At 55.2% G+C, this 18950-nt stretch overlaps 1 protein-coding gene across 6 annotated transcripts in view; it reads right to left on the bottom strand.

The window, feature by feature from the left end:
* The window catches only part of LOC140204741 (histone-lysine N-methyltransferase SETD1A-like), a 55028-nt gene that overhangs the window by 4102 nt on the left and 31976 nt on the right, over positions 1-18950 (bottom strand). For 5 of the 6 annotated variants that reach the window (XM_072271489.1, XM_072271492.1, XM_072271488.1 and 2 more), the window contains 7 exons: positions 17215-17284; positions 16047-16394; positions 14819-15901; positions 11346-11509; positions 9336-9479; positions 8863-8982; positions 8285-8422 (listed from right to left, as the gene is read on the bottom strand). In XM_072271489.1, the coding sequence (XP_072127590.1) occupies positions 8285-8422; positions 8863-8982; positions 9336-9479; positions 11346-11509; positions 14819-15901; positions 16047-16394; positions 17215-17284 (2067 nt within the window). The remainder of the gene's footprint in view (positions 1-8284; positions 8423-8862; positions 8983-9335; positions 9480-11345; positions 11510-14818; positions 15902-16046; positions 16395-17214; positions 17285-18950) is intronic. The other variant, XM_072271493.1, reaches the window with a different exon arrangement.

Here is an 18950-nt window from a genome sequence, read left to right as displayed (position 1 = left end):
GATCATTGACAGGACCTATCCACTTCCGAAGAGGAGTGCGTCAAGGGTGCCCCATATCTGGTCAACTGTATGCGATCTGTGTCGAGCCATTCCTCGGCCTTCTTCGGCGAAGGCTGACAGGTCTGGTTCTGCGCGAACCGGACATGGGGGTCGTCCTCTCGGCCTACGCCAATGACGTACTCCTCATGATGACAGACCCCTGTGACCTGCGGAGGATGCGCGAGTGCCAAGATGTTTTCTCGGCGGCATCCTCCGCCAGGATCAACTGGGCGAAATGTTCCGGACTCTTAGTAGGCCAGTGGCAGGTGGACTCCCTGCCGGAGGAGATGAGAGCTTTTGAGTGGAGCACCAGACGTCTTCTCTATCTGGGAGTCTACCTGAGTCCTTCTGGGGAGACCTGGCTGGCGAACTGGCAGGACCTGGAGACAAAGGTCATGGCCCGGCTAGGGCGCTGGTCAGGCCTTCTCAGGGTGCTTTCCTATCGAGGCAGGGTGGTGGTCATAAACCAGCTGGTGGCCTCCATGTTGTGGTACCGGATGGTCACCTTGGCCCCCCCCTGCCCCTTTTGTCGCAAGAATGCAGAGGAAGCTAGTGGACTTCTTCTGGGGAAACAGGAAGCACTGGGTCTCTGCAGCGGTTCTGAGTCTCCCAGAAGGAGAGGGCGGACAGTCGCTGGTGTGTGTACGCACACGACTGGCGGCTCTCCGCCTCAGGACGCTGCAGAGATTCCTGTATGCCGTGCACCCTCCCAGGTGGCACGTGTTGGCGACTTTCTTCCTCCGGAGGGGCTGCTGTCTTGCCGAAGATATGCAGCTACCACCGGCGGGCGTCAGCCGTGCTGCTTTGCAGAGGCTGCCCGGCTTCTATCAGGACCTACTGAGAGTCTGGAACATGGTTGCCTCAGGCCGGGAATCCCCTCCTCTGGCAGAGGGCGGGGTCCTGGCCGACCCTTGCCCTGTCTCAACGGATGTCAGTGCGGCTCAGGTGTGTGGAACGACTCGGGCTGAGCTGCTCGTCGGGCCCAGGCCCCGCAGCCTTACCCGAGAGACGAATCCACACAACTTGAGCCGTCTTTCATCAACACCCACAATCCCATTCAGGGATGCAGGCAGGAGGTACCTTTATGGGCTGCTGCTCCACACCCTCCACTTCCTAGCATTTGTCCACCGTCCCGACACGCCATGGCGGTCGGTCTTTCCACCTGGAGGTGAGGGGGGTCCCCAGTGGAAGTCCCTCTACAAGGGAGTCCTTCCCATGCACCTTGGGGATCTCGGCTGGAGGGTGCTGCATAAAGCGGTGCCCTGCAATAAGTTCTTTAGTTTGTACACGGATCTCCCAGCCGCGTGTCACTTCTGCGGGCTGGAGGAGACCGTGTACCATATGTATGTGGAGTGTGTGAGGCTGCAGCCCCTTTTCGCGTATTTGCGTGGGCTGCTTCTCGCCTTCTGGTTGCATTTCAGTCCCACCCTATTCATATATGGTCATCCAGTAAGGAGGGGGGCACAGAGGGATGAGGATGTCCTTGTCAACTTGCTCCTGGGGCTGGCGAAAATTGCCATCCGTGGCTCCTGGAAAAGGGTGGCAGGAGGTTCTCCCCGGGCGGACTGCCTGGCTATGTTTAGGGGGTATGTTCGAGCCCGGGTGAACATTGAAAAGGAATACGCACAGTCCATGGCGACCGTCGAGATGTTCCGGGACCGTTGGGCTCCGCAGGGTGTAAATGCCATCATTGATGAGGATGGCAATATATTGGTTTAACATGTATTGTCTGTTTGTAGTGTAGTGAATGTGTTATTCACTGGGTTTGTAAATATTGTATAGCACCGACAATTGTAATAAAGAATTTTGTTAAAAAAAAGGTAAAAAAATGTAAAAAAAAAAAAAAAAAAAAAGGGTCAGACACAGAGAGGAGCTGTGCTGACTGAGCTGGGAGAAATCGAGGCAAAACTACTGGATAAAGTTCGTGGAATACTTTGGAGGTGGCTCTAAAAGTCTCTTGGACAACCGAGTGAGTGACGGCGCTGGTGTGGAAACTCGGTGTGCAGTTTTACTGCCGGTTTGGGCTGGGTTTGTTGGCGGCTGCTAACTGCGTAGCTCCCAGCTGCGGCCGCTGGCAACTCACCAGGAAGCCGGTTCGCTCCAAAACCGGAGGCAAACGCCGTCGTTCCCCCCCATTGACAGCGGGGCAACGTTCCTCCTCCATTGTTTTCCTGATTTTCGTCCGGTGTTGGTGCCGGAGCATCTGGAAGGACGTTTCGGCCTCTCCCGGCCTGGGTCTCTGCAAGTCCGACGGAGCCTTTCCTGGCGTCGAGCCAGCGAGGAACTGTCGACTGCAAACTTTCCCGGCCAGTTATTCAACTCGTTCCAGGACTTCTAACCGGCACCGCTGTAGGATTCTCGGACTGGAAAGAGCGCCAGCATGCCGGACCGGTCTCCAGGGAGTCGCGGGCCTTCGGGGAGTTACGCAAGGGCGGCTGCCTCCCCGGCCTCGGACAACGCCCTTTTTCGGTCGGTGAAGGTGGAACGTGGGGTGCAATGTATTTTGCGCCCTGGAATGACACTAGAAAAGTGTGTGGAGGCAATGGAGGACCTTGTGGGGAAAGGTGGTATTCTGGCCACCGAGAAGGAGTTCGGAAAGGCGGTGTTCTATCTGGTGAATGAAGAGCTAGTGCACCGGGCCCTAAGCAGGGGAGTCACGGTAGACAACATCTTTTTACCTATGGAGCTGGTGACGGCCCCCACGCAACGTATCGTGCTTGGGCATGTTAAGCCTTTCATTCCAAATGAGGACTTGCTACCCCCACTGGCCCGTTTAGGGCAAGTAAGGTCGGAGATCACTGCCATCCGACACAAATTTAAGAGACGCACCCTCCGCACCGTAATCTCTTTCCGGCGTCAGGTATTCATGCAGCTGGAAAGGGAGGACGATGTTGAGGGCCGGTTTACTGTCCGGCACGAGGGAGTGGATTATCAGGTGTACTGGAGCTCCGAGCGCCCGCGGTGCCATGCGTGCAGGGGGGTGGGGCACTTTCGGAGGGACTGTCCTGCCGCCCGGAACCCGAGGGAGCCCATTTCGGGCACCAGTGGCCCAGCTACCTCTGCCCCTGATCCTACTCCTGCGCGTGCGTCTGCGCCTGCATCTGACCCTGCCCCCGCCCGTGATCCTGCCCCAGCCCCTCACCCTGCCCCTGCCCCTACCCCTACGGTTGAGTCGGTCCCTGCTCCTCTCCCTGTGGTTCAGGTGGGGGACGGGGTGGAGTCTGTGCGGAGTAAGAAGGCAAAGGGGAAATCCAAACACAGTAAGAAGCGGGCCTTTGAGGCTGCAGAGCTCACGCCCATTTCGCCTGAAGTGGAGCGTGGGGCTCGGGGAGGTGCGCTAGCAGATGGAAACAGAGAGCGCCGCCCCATCGGTGAAGCCTGCACCTGTGTGCTCCTCCGGTGTGAAGAGGAGAAGGGAACGTTCCCGCAAGAGGGCAGGGGATGTAGATGCGGGGGAGTCCCAGGAAGGGGTGGGAATCCGGGTAGGGGTTGGTTCTAAACCTGAGTCCCCAGATGTAGCCACCAGTCCTGGGGAAGATGGTGTGGTTGTGCAAAAAGCTTGTGATAGCCCTGTTTGCACAAATGAGGCAGCCCTGGAGGCCTCCACCCAGGACCTACAAGTCAGCGCCTCTCTGGAGGCCAGTGTACCGAATAATGTAAGAGGAGACGAGACAAAGCTCTCTCATTCTCAGCACCAGGCTGCTTGTGAATCCCTTGGACCAAAGGTGCCGGGTTCCCCTCTATGCCTGCCCCCTGGGGAGGGCGTTTTTCTGTGCACGTCGACCCCAGCAATTAATGACTTGCAGGGAGTCCCTGGGGATTGTCCCTCCACTGTCGCAAATGTGGATGAGGCTGATGCGACGGTGGAGCGGGCAGGTAAGAACGAGGTGCCCGCTGCGCGGTATGGGTCACAAGCGCAGCCATCTTTTGGAACATGCGGGGAGGCCGATGGGGATTCTGTCTGCAGTGACGGGTTGGAGGGGGACTCTTTCGATAGTGAAATAATGGATATCCTCACCCCTCCTGAGAAGTCCCCATTGATACCTGTAGAGGAAATTAAGCATTTTATTCTCACCTCTGAGGGTGCCAAGCACCGGCCTCAACTAGCCTCGCTACGCTGGCCCAGCATGCCAAGGCTGGTGAGGTCCCTGCGAGTCATCCTCGGACGAAAGGGAAAGGGAAAGAGGAATGCGGTGGCGGGGAACGACAGACGGCAACTAAAATCTTTCCTAGATGACCTAGTAAGGGACATTAGAGGGAGAAGCAGCCTCGCTCCTACGGGGGATGGTGGGTCACAGGGTGTCGCTGGTACCGCTCGAGCCCGGAAGGCAAAAAGTAACCTTGCTTTCTTTCCGGACAGTGTGATGGAGGGCGCCTCCGCTCTCACCGAAATGGGCACAGCTGCTGAGACCTAGTGTGCTCCCGCCATGAAGCTTACCATAGCTAGTCTCAACGTAAACGGCAGCAGGGGTCCTCTTCGCAGGCATAACAATCTCTCAGCCCTCATGGATGGGCGGTATACGGTGAGTTTCCTGCAGGAAACCCATACCATCCCTGGGGACGAGTCTGCTTGGCTCCTGGAGTGGCGGGGCGGGGTCTACATGAGCCACCTCAGCTCCATTTCTAGCGGGGTGGCGATCCTGTTGGCCCCGACCTTCCAGCCAGTAATTGAAAGAGTCCAGGACGTTGTGCCCGGCCGTCTGCTCCACCTGGTTGTGCGCCAAGATGGCGTACCATTGCATTTTATCAATGTGTATGCTCCCAGGCGCGGTGTGATGCAGACGCGCCTATTCTGTCAGCTGTCCACCCTGCTGAGCTCCATCGATCCTGGGGATTGCGTCATCCTCGGGGGAGATTTCAATTGTACCCTCGAGGCGGAGGACCGTTCGGGCCTCCAACGCGACCCAGCATCAGCAAAAAAGTTAAAGGAGCTAGTCGGCTCCTTTGACTTGGTGGACAGCTGGCGGAATCTTCACCCCAACTCTAGCGCCTTCTCGAGAAGGTCTAGAGAGGGGGGTTCCAGGATAGACCGCTTTTACATCTCTCGGGCCTACGTCTCCCGCGTGTCGGCGTCCTCCATGCGGCCAGTGTCGTGCTCGGATCATCACCTTGTGTGGATGGAATTTATTCCACTACACCCTCGGGTGGGATCCGGGTATTGATATTTTAACAACCGGCTGCTGGAGGACAGCCGATTCCGGGATTCGTTCCGAGCTTTCTGGGTCTCCTGGAAGGAGAGGCGGAGAGAGTTCTGCTCCCTACGGCTATGGTGGGATGTGGGCAAAGCCCACATCCGGTTTTTATGTCGGGAGTACACTAGGGGGTCGACAAAGAGGCGGAGCTCTGAGGTTGAGCGGCTTGAGAGAGCGTTGCTTGACCTGGAGTCCCGCCTCGGTCCGACCGCTGGAGACCAGCAGCTGTGGCAGGAATACCAGGAGAAGAAGGACGCACTAAGGAACCTGCAGCTCCAGCAGTCCCGAGGTGCGTACGTGAGGTCACGGATCCAAATGCTGCAGGATTTGGACCGTGGCTCACCCTTCTTCTACTCGTTGGAAAGGTGGCGGGGAGTTCAAAAGCAGCTAGTGGAGCTGCTGGCTGCCGATGGCTCCTCCATCACGGACCCTGATGGAATTAACAACGAGGTCCGTTCATTCTATCGGTCCTTATTCTCGCCTGATCCGTCAAATGCGGAGGCGTGTAATGAGGTCTGGGAGGATTTGCCGAAGGTCAGCCCAGAGGACGCAGTGCGTCTGGATGCCCCCCTGACTCGGGAGGAGCTGTCCACTGCCCTTCGGCAACTCCGGAGGGGCAAGTCCCCTGGTTTGGATGGACTGAGTGTTGAGTTTTATCAGGCTTTTTGGGATGTCCTGGGGGATGATTACAGCCTTGTCCTAGGGGAGAGCCTAGCCACCGGAGAAATGCCCCTCTCATGGCGGAGAGCTGTTGTGGTCCTACTGCCCAAGAAGGGAGACCTCCGCCTGCTAAAGAACTGGCGGCCGGTCTCCCTCTTGTGCGTGGACTACAAGATCTTCGCCCGGGCAATGGCCAACCGTCTGGGTTCGGTAATTGGACAGGTGGTCCATCCTGACCAATCTTATACAGTCCCGGGCCGCTCCATCCAGGACAATGTCCACCTAGTACGGGACCTGATCCACCTACTCCAGGAGACTGGGACCCCGGCAGCGTTTCTTTCTCTTGACCAGGAGAAGGCTTTTGACCGGGTGGACCACAGTTTCCTGGTGGGCACCCTGCAGGCTTTTGGGCTCGGACCACACTTTGTGGCCCGAGTTCGGCTCCTGTACTCTGCCGCAGAGTGCCTAGTTAAGATTAATGGATCATTGACAGGACCTATCCACTTCCAAAGAGGAGTGCGTCAAGGGTGCCCCATGTCCGGTCAACTGTATGCGATCTGTGTCGAGCCATTCCTCAGCCTTCTTCGGCGAAGGCTGACAGGTCTGGTTCTGCGCGAACCGGACATGGGGGTCGTCCTCTCGGCCTACGCCGATGACGTACTCCTCATGATGACAGACCCCTGTGACCTGCGGAGGATGCGCGAGTGCCAAGATGTTTTCTCGGCGGCATCCTCCGCCAGGATCAACTGGGCGAAATGTTCCGGACTCTTAGTAGGCCAGTGGCAGGTGGACTCCCCGCCGGAGGAGATGAGAGCTTTTGAGTGGAGCACCAGACGTCTTCTCTATCTGGGAGTCTACCTGAGTTCTTCTGGGGAGACCTGGCTGGCGAACTGGCAGGACCTGGAGACAAAGGTCATGGCCCGGCTAGGGCGCTGGTCAGGCCTTCTCAGGGTGCTTTCCTATCGAGGCAGGGTGGTGGTCATAAACCAGCTGGTGGCCTCCATGTTGTGGTACCGGATGGTCACCTTGGCCCCCCCCTGCCCCTTTTGTCGCAAGAATGTAGAGGAAGCTAGTGGACTTCTTCTGGGGAAACAGGAAGCACTGGGTCTCTGCAGCGGTTCTGAGTCTCCCAGAAGGAGAGGGCGGACAGTCGCTGGTGTGTGTACGCACACAACTGGCGGCTCTCCGCCTCAGGACGCTGCAGAGATTCCTGTACGCCGAGCACCCTCCCAGGTGGCACGTGTTGGCGACTTTCTTCCTCCGGAGGGGCTGCTGTCTTGCCGAAGATATGCAGCTACCACCAGCGGGCGTTAGCCGTGCTGCTTTGCAGAGGCTGCCCGGCTTCTATCAGGACCTACTGAGAGTCTGGAACATGGTTGCCTCAGGCCGGGAATCCCCTCCTCTGGCAGAGGGCGGGGTCCTGGCCGACCCTTGCCCTGTCTCAACGGATGTCAGTGCGGCTCAGGTGTGTGGAACGACTCGGGCTGAGCTGCTCGTCGGGCCCAGGCCCCGCAGCCTTACCCGAGAGACGAATCCACACAACTTGAGCCGTCTTTCATCAACACCCACAATCCCATTCAGGGATGCAGGCAGGAGGTACCTTTATGGGCTGCTGCTCCACACCCTCCACTTCCTAGCATTTGTCCACCTTCCCGACACGCCATGGCGGTCGGTCTTTCCACCTGGAGGTGAGGGGGGTCCCCAGTGGAAGTCCCTCTACAAGGGAGTCCTTCCCATGCACCTTGGGGATCTCGGCTGGAGGGTGCTGCATAAAGCGGTGCCCTGCAATAAGTTCTTTAGTTTGTACACGGATCTCCCAGCCGCGTGTCACTTCTGCGGGCTGGAGGAGACCGTGTACCATATGTACGTGGAGTGCGCGAGACTGCAGCCCCTTTTCACGTATTTGCGTGGGCTGCTTCTCGCCTTCTGGTTGCATTTCAGTCCCACCCTATTTATATATGGTCATCCAGTAAGGAGGGGGGCACAGAGGGATGAGGATGTCCTTGTCAACTTGCTCCTGGGGCTGGCGAAAATTGCCATCCGTGGCTCCTGGAAAAGGGTGGCAGGAGGATCTCCCCGGGCGGACTGCCTGGCTATGTTTAGGGGGTATGTTCGTGCCCGGGTGAACATTGAAAAGGAATACGCACAGTCCACGGCGACCGTCGAGATGTTCCGGGACCGTTGGGCTCCGCAGGGTGTAAATGCCATCATTGATGAGGATGGCAATATATTGGTTTAAAATGTATTGTCTGTTTGTAGTGTAGTAAATGTGTTAGTCACTGGGTTTGTAAATATTGTATAGCACCGACATTTGTAATAAAGAATTTTGTAAATATAAAAAAAAAAAGGGGTCAGGCACAGAGCGAGGCTCCCTCTGTACCAAGGTGACTCACCGTACAACAGTGGTTGATGAAACGGGCAAGGTTCCCGGACTTGGTGGCGTCGATGATTGTGTCATGATCCACCCGGAACAGGTAGCTGCTGCCGATGCCTTCCTCCTCGTACCTCCGCTCCCGCATGTCAGCAACCATCTGCCAGGGAGGAGGGAGAAGTGACGGTTGGGGCAGGAAACACAAGTTGGAAATGGAAGAGAGAGCTCAACAGAGAGGCAGGTGGGGTGGGGGGGGGGAGAGGGGGAGGGAGTGGGCCGTGGGTTTGAGGGCACGTGGGCAGCAGAAACCACACGCGCACACACACAGTCCCCGTCCCCCTCGCGCATGGCCCCCGTCCCCGTCGCGCACGGTCCCCGTCCCCATCCCCCTCGCGCACAGTCCCCGTCCCCGTTCCCATCGCGCATGGCCCCCGTCCCCCTCGCGCACGGTCCCCGTCTCTCTCACACGAAGTGTCTCAGTCTCACATAAACACAATCAGTTTCTCTCTCTCCTGCACGTGCACAGGCACAGACTCTCACACACACTCTTTCTCACGTACAGTTTCTCTCCTGCGTGCACAGACACACACAGAGCCCAACCTGACGGATGTTCTGTCCCACGTATTCGATGACCATCTCGTCAGCTGCAATGGGCTCCATTGCGAACAGACCCCATTCGTGTATACGGCTCCGGCCAAACCTTAGCTTCTTCTTCCGGAACTGGAGGGGAGGGGGAGCCCAGTGTGAAGTCAATGCCTGTTAGCACCCCCAGTCCCCCTCCCTCTCTCGCCTTCCCTTTCCTCTCCCTCTGACCTCCTCTCCTCCCAACACCTCCTCTTCCCTGCCCCCCCATCCTCTGCTGACCACCCACACCATCCCTCAGTCTACACACTTCCTCTCCCCTCTTCCAGGGCACATCTTCCCATCACTTTCCTCTCACACCTCCTACTAGCTTCCACACTCTTCAAAACCCCAATGCCCCTCCCTCCTCCTCCCCGTCTCTCTCACCCCCCTCACACACCCACTCCCCTGCCACACCATCCCACCCTCCTCCTCCCCACCCCCGTGCTGACCTTGAGCTGATTGAACTTGAGCAGGTCACTGTCAAGGACGGCAGACGCGCCGATGGCGGTCAGCAGCCGCCTCTGTTCAGAACGCCGCTCCGACAGCAGCCGGTTCGAGCCCTGGCTGGTGGGGGCAGGGTTGGAGAGGAGAGACTGTGGGCCAGTGGGGGGGGGGGGGAGGGTCAGCACCATATGTCCCCCCCGGAGGGTGAAGGAGAGATCGACAGGGGAGGGTGAGGGGGAAATCGAGAGGGGAGGGCAAGGGGGGATCCAGAGGGAAGGGTGGGGGTGATCGAGAGGGGAGGCGAGAGTGATTGAGGGGGAGGGCGAGGGGGGATCGAGAGGGGAGGATGAGGGATCGAGAGAGGGGCAGAGAGGGAGGGGCAAGAGAGCGAGCGAGGGAGGGGCGGGAGAGCAAGGGATTGCATATGGGGATGGGGACGAGGGTGGGATATGAGGAGAGGGGACAGGAGATGGCATGGAGTTGGGATTTGAGATATCAGGGTTGAAGGGCAGAGGGGGAGTGACAGAAGGGAAGGAAAGGAGGGAGAGAGCATGTTAACACAGTCCATCCAGGGGTGCCCCTCCCCAACCGTACTCCCACCCATCTCCAGGTTCTGGCTTCAACAGGATGAACACATACATCCCCAGCCTCTACTGGCATCGACTGCGCTACCCCCGACCTCTGCTCCGATAGGACACACAACCCCACCTGTGCTGGGATAGATATCACATCCCCCCACCCCCACCTCGGCCGGGGAGTGTCGAGGATTAGGGGGACGTCACTGTAGGATAGGGAGCGCACTGCCAATGGTGGGGAGTGTTGAGAGACGGTGGGGGGGGGACAGTTAGGAATGGTGTGAAGGTAAGCACACACATCGTGTATGTTTGATGAAGTCAAACTGGATTACCCCTGTTGGGGCACAGGCCACTAAGAGTTGCTCACCAGAGTCCTGTGTCCTGGGCCGCTCTTTCATCACATCTCCTCCACAGCTGCCGTGGCAACAAAATCCACAGATTCCACACCCTCTGGCCAAAGAAATTCCTCCTCATCTTTACTCTAAATGGATGTGCCTCTATTCCGAGGCTGTGTCTTGGACTCCCCTACCATAGGAAACATTCTCTCCACATCCACTCTATCGAGGCCTATCAACATTCGATAGGTTTCAATGAGATCCCCTCCCTCATTCTTCTGAATTCCAGTAAGTATAGGGCCAGAGCCATCAAACACCACTCAAATGATACACCTTTCAATCCTGGAATTACTTTTGTGAACCTCCTTTGAACCCTCTCCAATGTCAACACATCCTTTCTTAGATAAGGGGCCCAAAACTGCTCACAGTACTCCAAGTGAGGCGTCACCAATGCCTTAAAAGCCACAACATTACATTCTTTCAAGTCTCTTAAATCTATGCAAGAGTCACTTACATAGAAAGTGTCTGGCTCTACCACCAGCTCCAAGCACTTACCTCTGTGTACAAGAAACCTACCCCTTACACGTCCCCTAAATTTTCCTCCAATCATCGGAAAAGGATATTGGCCATTGCCGCCCTGGGAAAAACGACTGGATGTCCACTCCATCTACACATTTCATAATCTTACACTCCATTATCAAGTCACCTCTCACTCCCAAGCCCCAGCTCATAAGACACACTCTCCAATCCAGACATCATCCTGGTAAACCTCCTTTGCAGCTCTCTGAAGCCTCCCCACCCTTCCTATACTGAGGTCACTAGAACTGAACACAGTAAGTGTGCTCTACCCAGAGTCGTACAGAGTGCAACACCAACTCATGCTATTGAGCTCAATCCCCAGACTAATGACGGCCAACACACCGCACGTCTTCTTAACCAGTCGATCACCTTGCGTGGCAACTTCGAGGGATCTATGGATGTGGACCCCAAGATTCCTCTGTTCCTCCTCATGGCTAAGAATCCTGCCACTGACTTTGTACTCCACCCTCAGGTATGACCTCCCAGAGGGTATCACTTCTCACTTTTACTGATAAACTCCACTTACGTGGGTGGGGAGGGTCTCTCGGGCAGTGACAGGAACCCGCAGATAAGTGTCCTTTTCCTTCTTGCTGATCTTGTAGAATCCCTCGCTCCTGGCGCTTCCCGACAGGTGCTCCCTCAGCCCGTCCTCCGAGCGCCTTTTCCTCTTTGGGCTAGGGATGTTGGTGAGTGCGAGTGGTCAAGGAAAGGGTCAGTCCGATTCCCGCTCCCCTCCCCGCTGAACCTTACACTCATCATCCCCTCCCCTCCCGTCTTGCTCATCCTATCCCTCTACGTCTTCACAAAATGCTGGAGGAACAGTAAGTCAGCAGCGTCCATGGCCTCTTCTCGCTGTTGCCATTACGCAGGAGGTACAGGAGCCGTAGGCCCCACACCACCAGGTTGAAGAATGGTTATGACCCTACAACCAGCAGGCTCCTGAACTTCACCAGCCTCAACTCTGAACTGACTCCACAACCTACACACTCACTTTTGGAAATTCCTTACAATTCCTACTCTGAGTATTTGTTTTCTTTTTACCGTTTTTCTTTGGCACATTGCTCTTTGTTTACGTTTTTTGAAAATACTATTGCATTTCCTTATCCCCCGTAAATGCCCTCAGGGAGATGAAGCTCAAGGTAGCCTATGGAAAATATACGTATATACTTTAGTTATAAATTTACTTTGAACTTTTTGACCGTTTATTTCTCTCCATGCTCAAAGATCTAAGTAATTTTTTATTATCAGTGTACATATATGTCACTGTACACAACCCTGAGATTCATTTTCCTGTGGGCATACTCAGCAAATCTATAGAATAGTAACTCTAACAGAATCAATGAAAGATCAACCAGAGTGCAGAAGACAACAAACTGTGCAAATGCAAATATCAATAAATAGCAATAAATAACGAGAACTTGAGATAAAGAGTCCCTTAAAGTGAGATCACTGGTTGTGAGAACATCTCAAAGATGGGTCAAGTTAGGGTAATTATCCCCTTTTGTTCAAGAGGTTGATGGTTGAGGGGTAGTAACTGTTTGTGAACCTGGTGGTGCGAGTCCTGAGGCTCCTGTAACTTCCACGTGATGGCAGCAGCGAGAAGAGAGCGTGTCTAGGGTGGTGGGGATCTCTGATGATGGATGCTGCTTTCTTACGACAGAATTTCATGTAGATGTGTTCAACGTTTGAGGGGGCTTTACCCGTGATGTACTGGGCTGGATCCACTACCTTCTGTAGGATTTTCCATTCAAAGATATTAGTGTTTCTCTATCAGGCTGTGATGCAGCCACTCGATACTCTCACCACTACACATCTATAGAAGTTTGTCAAAACTTTCAAAGTCACGCCAAATCTCCGCAGACTCCGAAGTAGAGGTGCTGCCTGATTTGCTGACTTAGAACACAGAATGAGTACAGCACAGTACATGCCCTTCAGCTACGACAAAGCACCAACCTTTTAACCCACTTCAAGATCAATCTAACCCTTCCCTCCTATATAGCCCTCCATTTTCATTTCATCCATGTGCCAAAGAGTTTCTCGAATATCACTAATGTATCTGCATCTAACAGCACCCCCAGCAGTATGTTCCACACACCCACCACTCCCTGCGTGAAAAAAATCTACAAACTCTAACATCCCTATACTTTCCTTCCAGTCACCTTAGAAGTTATGTCCTCTCGCTTTAGCCAAGGCACTGGCTGTCCACTCTCCTCCATTTTCTTGTGCTTCTATTTCCTCAGTAGGCTAAAGAAATCCAGCACATTCTCCATTAACCCTCACCAAGTTTTAGCCGTGCACCATAGAAAGCATCCTGTTATACGGCAGCTGCTGTGCCCATGATTCCAAAATAATCACTCCGGCACATCAGAGAAACCAGCCTCCCCTCCGTTCCCACCGCCTTAAGAAAGAACAACAAAGACCCCACCCACCCCGGGCGTTCTCTCTTCTCCCTCTTCCCTTCGGGCAGAGATACAGCCTGAGAGTGTGTGTCACCAGGCTCAAGGACAGTACTACCCCACTGTTCCACTGTTGAATGATCCCCTGCTACAATAAGACAGACTCTTGACCTTACAATCTACCTCGTTGTGGTCCTTGCAACTTAATATCTGCACTCTCTGTAACTGTATTTTCCTCAGTGCACTGTATAATGATCGGATCTCTATATGTTTTCCACAGTACATCATTACTGTCGTTCCTCTCCGTGACTTGTGGTGCATCGACAGGCAACCCTGGCGTTCCTTTGGCATCTGGCTGTTTTCTACAAGGCCGAGTTGCCAACTCGACGCTCGACCCAGCACGGATGAGAAGTGTGCCAGGAGCCTGCCGGATTCGAACCTGGGACCATCCGGCTCGAAGTCCAGTGTGGATAACACTACACCATCAGCCGGCGACCTCAGTACACGTAACAATAACACGGTTCAGATTCGTCGCTTTCCTATTTAGCACCCCACCTCCAACCCCAGATCTGAACACTCTCCCATGCACTGGGGGATGACTAGTCCAAGTGAGAGGGAACCAGATCACCCAGGGGACACCCAAAGGGTCAGAGAGAGGCAGACAAGCTCCACACACACAATGCCAGAGGTCGGGATCGAACTTGCGTCTCCAAGGCTGACAGTGCCACACTGGCCGTGTGCACACACACTCCATCTATCTACCCCAGTTGCACCCTTGGGGAGACATGGGTGACCCACAGGAGTTGAGGGACCTTGTAAACCACAGCCCCACCCTCCGTCTTTGGCTGAGGGAGGAGCCAATGTGAAGTGGCAAAGCGTATATTTTTTTAAAGCAATATTCACTGGATCTGGATGTCAGTAGGCTGCCAGCATTTCTCACCCATCCCTACTTAATCCATTGATAAGGTTGAAGGGAGTAAATTGGGGGAAGTGGCTTTATCACCGACCCCAACTTGTCTGTCAAAGTGGAAGTTTGCCAGTATTCATTACCCATCCCTAATCGTCCCCTCCAGAAGGCAGGGAACCTGCCAGCTTTTATCACCCATCCCTAAATGCAACTTGGGGGCGGGGAGGGGCTGTTTAACCAGCATCAATCGCCCATCCCTAAAAGTCTTCTCAAGGGGTTGGGGGGCTTACCAGCATCTATTGCCCATCCATTGTCACATCTCAACAAAGTGGGAGTTTGCTGAATGATCACCTATCCTTTATCACTCAGTCCTTAGCAACCTATCAGAGCCCCCGGGAAGGCCCTTGAGAGCTATCCCCCACCCTCGCAAAATTACCCTCAGGCCCCTTGAGAAGACGCACTCAAGAGCACTGTGAGAAAACTGCACCTCACTCACAAACACCAGAGGAAATTTCTTCCCTCCCACTGTCCTCTCGCTCAAAACTTCACCAGGAAACACTCCACACAAAGCAACCCCACCCATTCTAACACCCCCTCCAAACCTCCTGCCAATCAGAAGGAATAGCCCATTTAACTCACGACTGTGGAGAGAGAAACCCCTCCCTCCCCCTCCCTTGCTCCAGGCTGAAAGGATATCGGTGTGGAAGACCCAGTGTGTGTCGTTAAGCCAGTCAAGGGCAGTGTCCTCCTGCAGCAGCTGCTGATAGGTGAGGCGGAGGTAGTGAAGGTCCTCGGGGTCCAAACCTGAGTTCCAGATCTCGTACAGGACAGCCATCTCCTCGAACTCAGAGCGCAGCTGAAACCTGCCAGCACCCTCCCCCTTCCTGCCAGCAGGGGGCACCTCGCCTGGTTCCAGCCTCTTGGGGATCAAGGGAGTCCTTGCCTCCTCCTCACTACTGCCCCTCTCCTCATCCTCCTCTGCAGCAGCAGGGACCCGGAGGTCAGCCTCGGGGTACGGGGCACAGACCACCTCTTCCGGCGCTTCCAGCACTGCGTCCAGATGGTCGCTGAGAAGCTCAGGAGGTGGAGGCGGGGCGGCGGAGGTGTCCAGCTGGGGTCGGGGGGCCTCGGGGGTCCTGCGGCGCCGAGGCGGTGGCGATGGGAGGGGGGCAGGCTTGGCGTAGCTGTGCTCCAGGTGGAAGAGGCGCTCCGGACGGCAGGGGGCGAGAGGGGCGGCCCCCTCTGCCTCCTCCTCCTCCCCGTCCGAGGAGCCGGAGGAGGAGGAGGAGGAAGAATGGGAGAGGGAAGGGGAAGGGGGTCTCCCCTTGCCAAAGGTGAGGGCAATGCTGGCCAGCCCGGCCAGGTCCACCCCTTTCTCCGAGGACGAGGAGGATGAGGGTGCGTGGGGAGGAGAGAGGGGGGTGTTGGCCAGCTGAAGAAGAGAGGAGGCGCCCAGCTGCTCCCGGAAGCGGAGGCTCTCCTCCGCCAAGGTGTCCTGCCGGTGATGGGGGCGTGCTCGGGCCCCGATGAGGGCAGACGGCGACTTCACCAGCCCGGCGTGATCCAGCGGCAGGTTAGAGATGGTGGTGGGGCCGGCTGACAGCTCCCTCTTTGCCTCCTCCTCCTCCTCCGACAGAGAGAAGGACACCCTCTTCCGAGGCGTGGGCTGGGGCACGGGTGCCTGGCGGGTGCTCACTCCCGTCTCCTCAGGGCGGCTGGGCACCTGGGGCTTGGCTGCAGGTGTCGGAGGAGGAGGTTTCTCTGGGGTATCTGTGCACTCTGTCAGGAGAGAGATGTTGGAGGTCAGGGAGGGTCCAATGCCCGGTGTCCCCCCCCCCACCGCCCCAACCCCTGATTCCAGAGGGAAGGAGATGACGGTCTGGTCAGGGTGGGGAAGAGAGGACAGATACCACGATTAACTCACCTGCTTTAACTGCAGATTCCTCCATCCCTTCGGACTTCACCGTAGCATCCAAAGGCTCTCTGCTGCTCTCCTCTCCATCTGCTGCCAGCTGGCCACTCTCCTCTTTCAGCTGTGGCTCCTGGGAACCTCTGCCTGCCGCCTCCATCGCCTGCTCGAGCTTGGACTCCTTCTCACCCGTCACAGAGCTGTCCATGGTGGAGTCATCCATCGTGTCTGCCATCTCCTCCTCCTCCTCCTCCTCCTCCTCTTCCTCTTCCTCCTCCTCAGAGCTGCTGGCGAAGCCCGTTGAAGCTTCGGATGCCTCATCAGACTCGCCGGCTTTCGAGGATGTGTCACTGGCGGCCTCATCTGATGGTGGGCAGAAGGTGGGTGTTGGGGAGAAGAGTGTGGGAGGGGGAGAGAGGTTGGGGTGTAAGGAGAGGAGGAGCAGGGGGTGTGGGAGAGAGGTAGAAGGGTGGGAAGGGGTACAGTGATGGGGTAGAGGGGAAGGAGTGGTGGGAGAGGGGTTGAGGAGGGGACAGCGAGGTGGAGAGGAAGGGGGAATGGGGGGATGGTGTCAAATCTTTGTCCACTGAGCCGTCCACACCATCCCAATGCACAGCACTTCCACCCCATCCTCCAGCATCTCTTTTCCTCCTCCTCCTCTTGCTTCTCCATTCCTCGCTCTCCACCACTCCCAGCCACTCCCTTCACCCCATCACCCTCTCCCCTCCTCACCACCCCACCGTGCTGCCTTCCGCTGCCCCCTCCCCCTCCGCCATTCTTCCCCATTGCTCCCTCCCCTTTCTCTCACTCCCTCGCAACTACCCTAGTCTCACCACCCCCTCCCCATCCCAACTCACTGTTGACCCTCCCCTCCACAGGTCCCTTCACTGCCTTTCCCCTCCCACTCCTCCTCGCACCTCTGCTTCCCACCAGTCTCACCCCCCTCTCACCCTTCTTTTCCCACCCAGCTCCCTTGCCTTCCCCACTTCCGTACGGGTAACTGATGGAGGATAAGCACGACCCTAAAACCACACCCTTCACCCCCAATCCACACCAAACAGCAGGGGTGCGCTGGAGAGCAGCAGCACGTTACTCCATTCCACTCCAAACGTGTGGAGAAGGGTGTTCAGTCAAGAGCAAGACCGAACCTCTACTCTCGGGAAGAGAATGAATACAGACCCACCTTCTTCAGAATCTTCTTTCTCACTCCCCTCCAATTCACCAGCCTCTTCCTCCTCCTCCTCCTCCTCTTCCTGTAGGTCAAACAGAAACACAGGTTACTAAGGGAAGCAAGGGAGGAGATTGCTATGCCTTGGCGATGATCTTTGTTTCCTCATTGGCCGCAGAAGTAGTCCCAGACGATAGGAGGGCGGCAAACATTATTCCTTTGTTCAGGAAAGGGAGTAGAGACAATCCTGGAAATTGTTGATCAGTGAGTGGACAATTAATGGAGAGGGTTCCTGGAGAAAGGATCTACAAGCATTCGGTCTGATTTGGAATAGCCAGCACGGCTCTCTGAGGGGCAGGTCATGCCTCACAAACCTGACTGAATTCTTTCAGAACGTGACTAAGCACATCGATGAAGGTCGAGCAGTGCACATGGTGTGTACAGATTTTAGTAAGGAGTTCGGTATGGTTTGCTCATTCAGGAACTCAAGAATTCCTGGGATCTGGAGAAACTTAGCTGTGTGAATACAGAATTGGCTTGCCCGCAGAAGGCAGAGCATGGGAGTAGATGGAATGTATTCTGCCTGGAGGTCAGTAACCAGTGGTATTCCATCGGGATCTGCTCTGGGACCCCTGCCCTTTGCGATTTTTATAAATGACTTGAATGAGGAAGCGGAAGAGTAGGTTATTAAGTCTGCAGATGGCACGAAGGTTGGTGGTGTTGCAGATAGTTGGTCATAGGTCATAACAGGACACTGACAGCATGCAAAGCTGGGCTGGGAAGGGGCAGATGGGAGTTCAATTTGGAAAAGCGTTGAAGTGAGTTCAATTTTAAGTGATTTATTTTGGAAGGTGTTAGGCATTTCCATCCAGAGAAAAAGATGCTGGCCTTCCATTTATGGGCAGGCAGCGTTGTGGAAGCAGGAAGGCCGCTGAAGGACTTGGACAGATCATGGACAGTTGTGGCCGATGGGATACAGTGTCAGGAAGTGTGTGGTCATGTACTTCGGTAGAAGAAATAAAAGCATAGACTATTTTCTAAATGGGGAGAAAATCCAAAAATCCGAGGTGCAAAGGGATTTGGGAATCCTCGTGCAGGATCACTGAACTGTTCCCACAACCTATGGACTCACTTTTAATGACTCTTCATCTCATGTTCTCGATATTTATTGCTAATTTATTTATTATGTTTTTTATTTGCACAGTTTGTTGTCTTTTGCACATTCGTTATTTGCCCATCTTGTTGGGTGCGGTCTTTCATTGACACTATTGTGGTTCTTGGATTTACTGTGTCGGATTTATTATCCCAGGGTTGTCTTGGGCGACATGTATGTACTTTGATAATAAATTTGCTTTGAACTTTGAAACACGAGTATATGGAATCGACTTAGATAGGAACCTTGCTCAGCATGGGCTAGCTGAGCTGAAGGGCTCGCATCTGTGCTGTAGGACTCTGTGAGTGTATGGATTAAGATTGGTTGACTGACTGACTGACAGAATGAAGATCAGTCAGAAACATGAGCCAGAGAAATGGCAGATGCAGCTTTATCTGGGCAAGTGTGAGGATTTGCAATTTGGGACATCCAGTGTAAGGAGAAGATACACAGTTAATGGGAGGACCCCAAAACGTGTTATGTACAGAGGGGTCATGGAGTCAGGTTGACAGCTCCCTGACAGTGGCAACACAAGGTAGGTGATAAAGATGGCACACAGCACTCCTGTCTTCATGTTGAGTATAACTCCCAGGAATTC

This window comes from Mobula birostris, chromosome 11, assembly GCF_030028105.1.
Source record: "Mobula birostris isolate sMobBir1 chromosome 11, sMobBir1.hap1, whole genome shotgun sequence".
NCBI classification, from domain to species: Eukaryota; Metazoa; Chordata; class Chondrichthyes; order Myliobatiformes; family Myliobatidae; genus Mobula; species Mobula birostris.
This window is presented reverse-complemented; position numbering and strand designations above follow the sequence as displayed.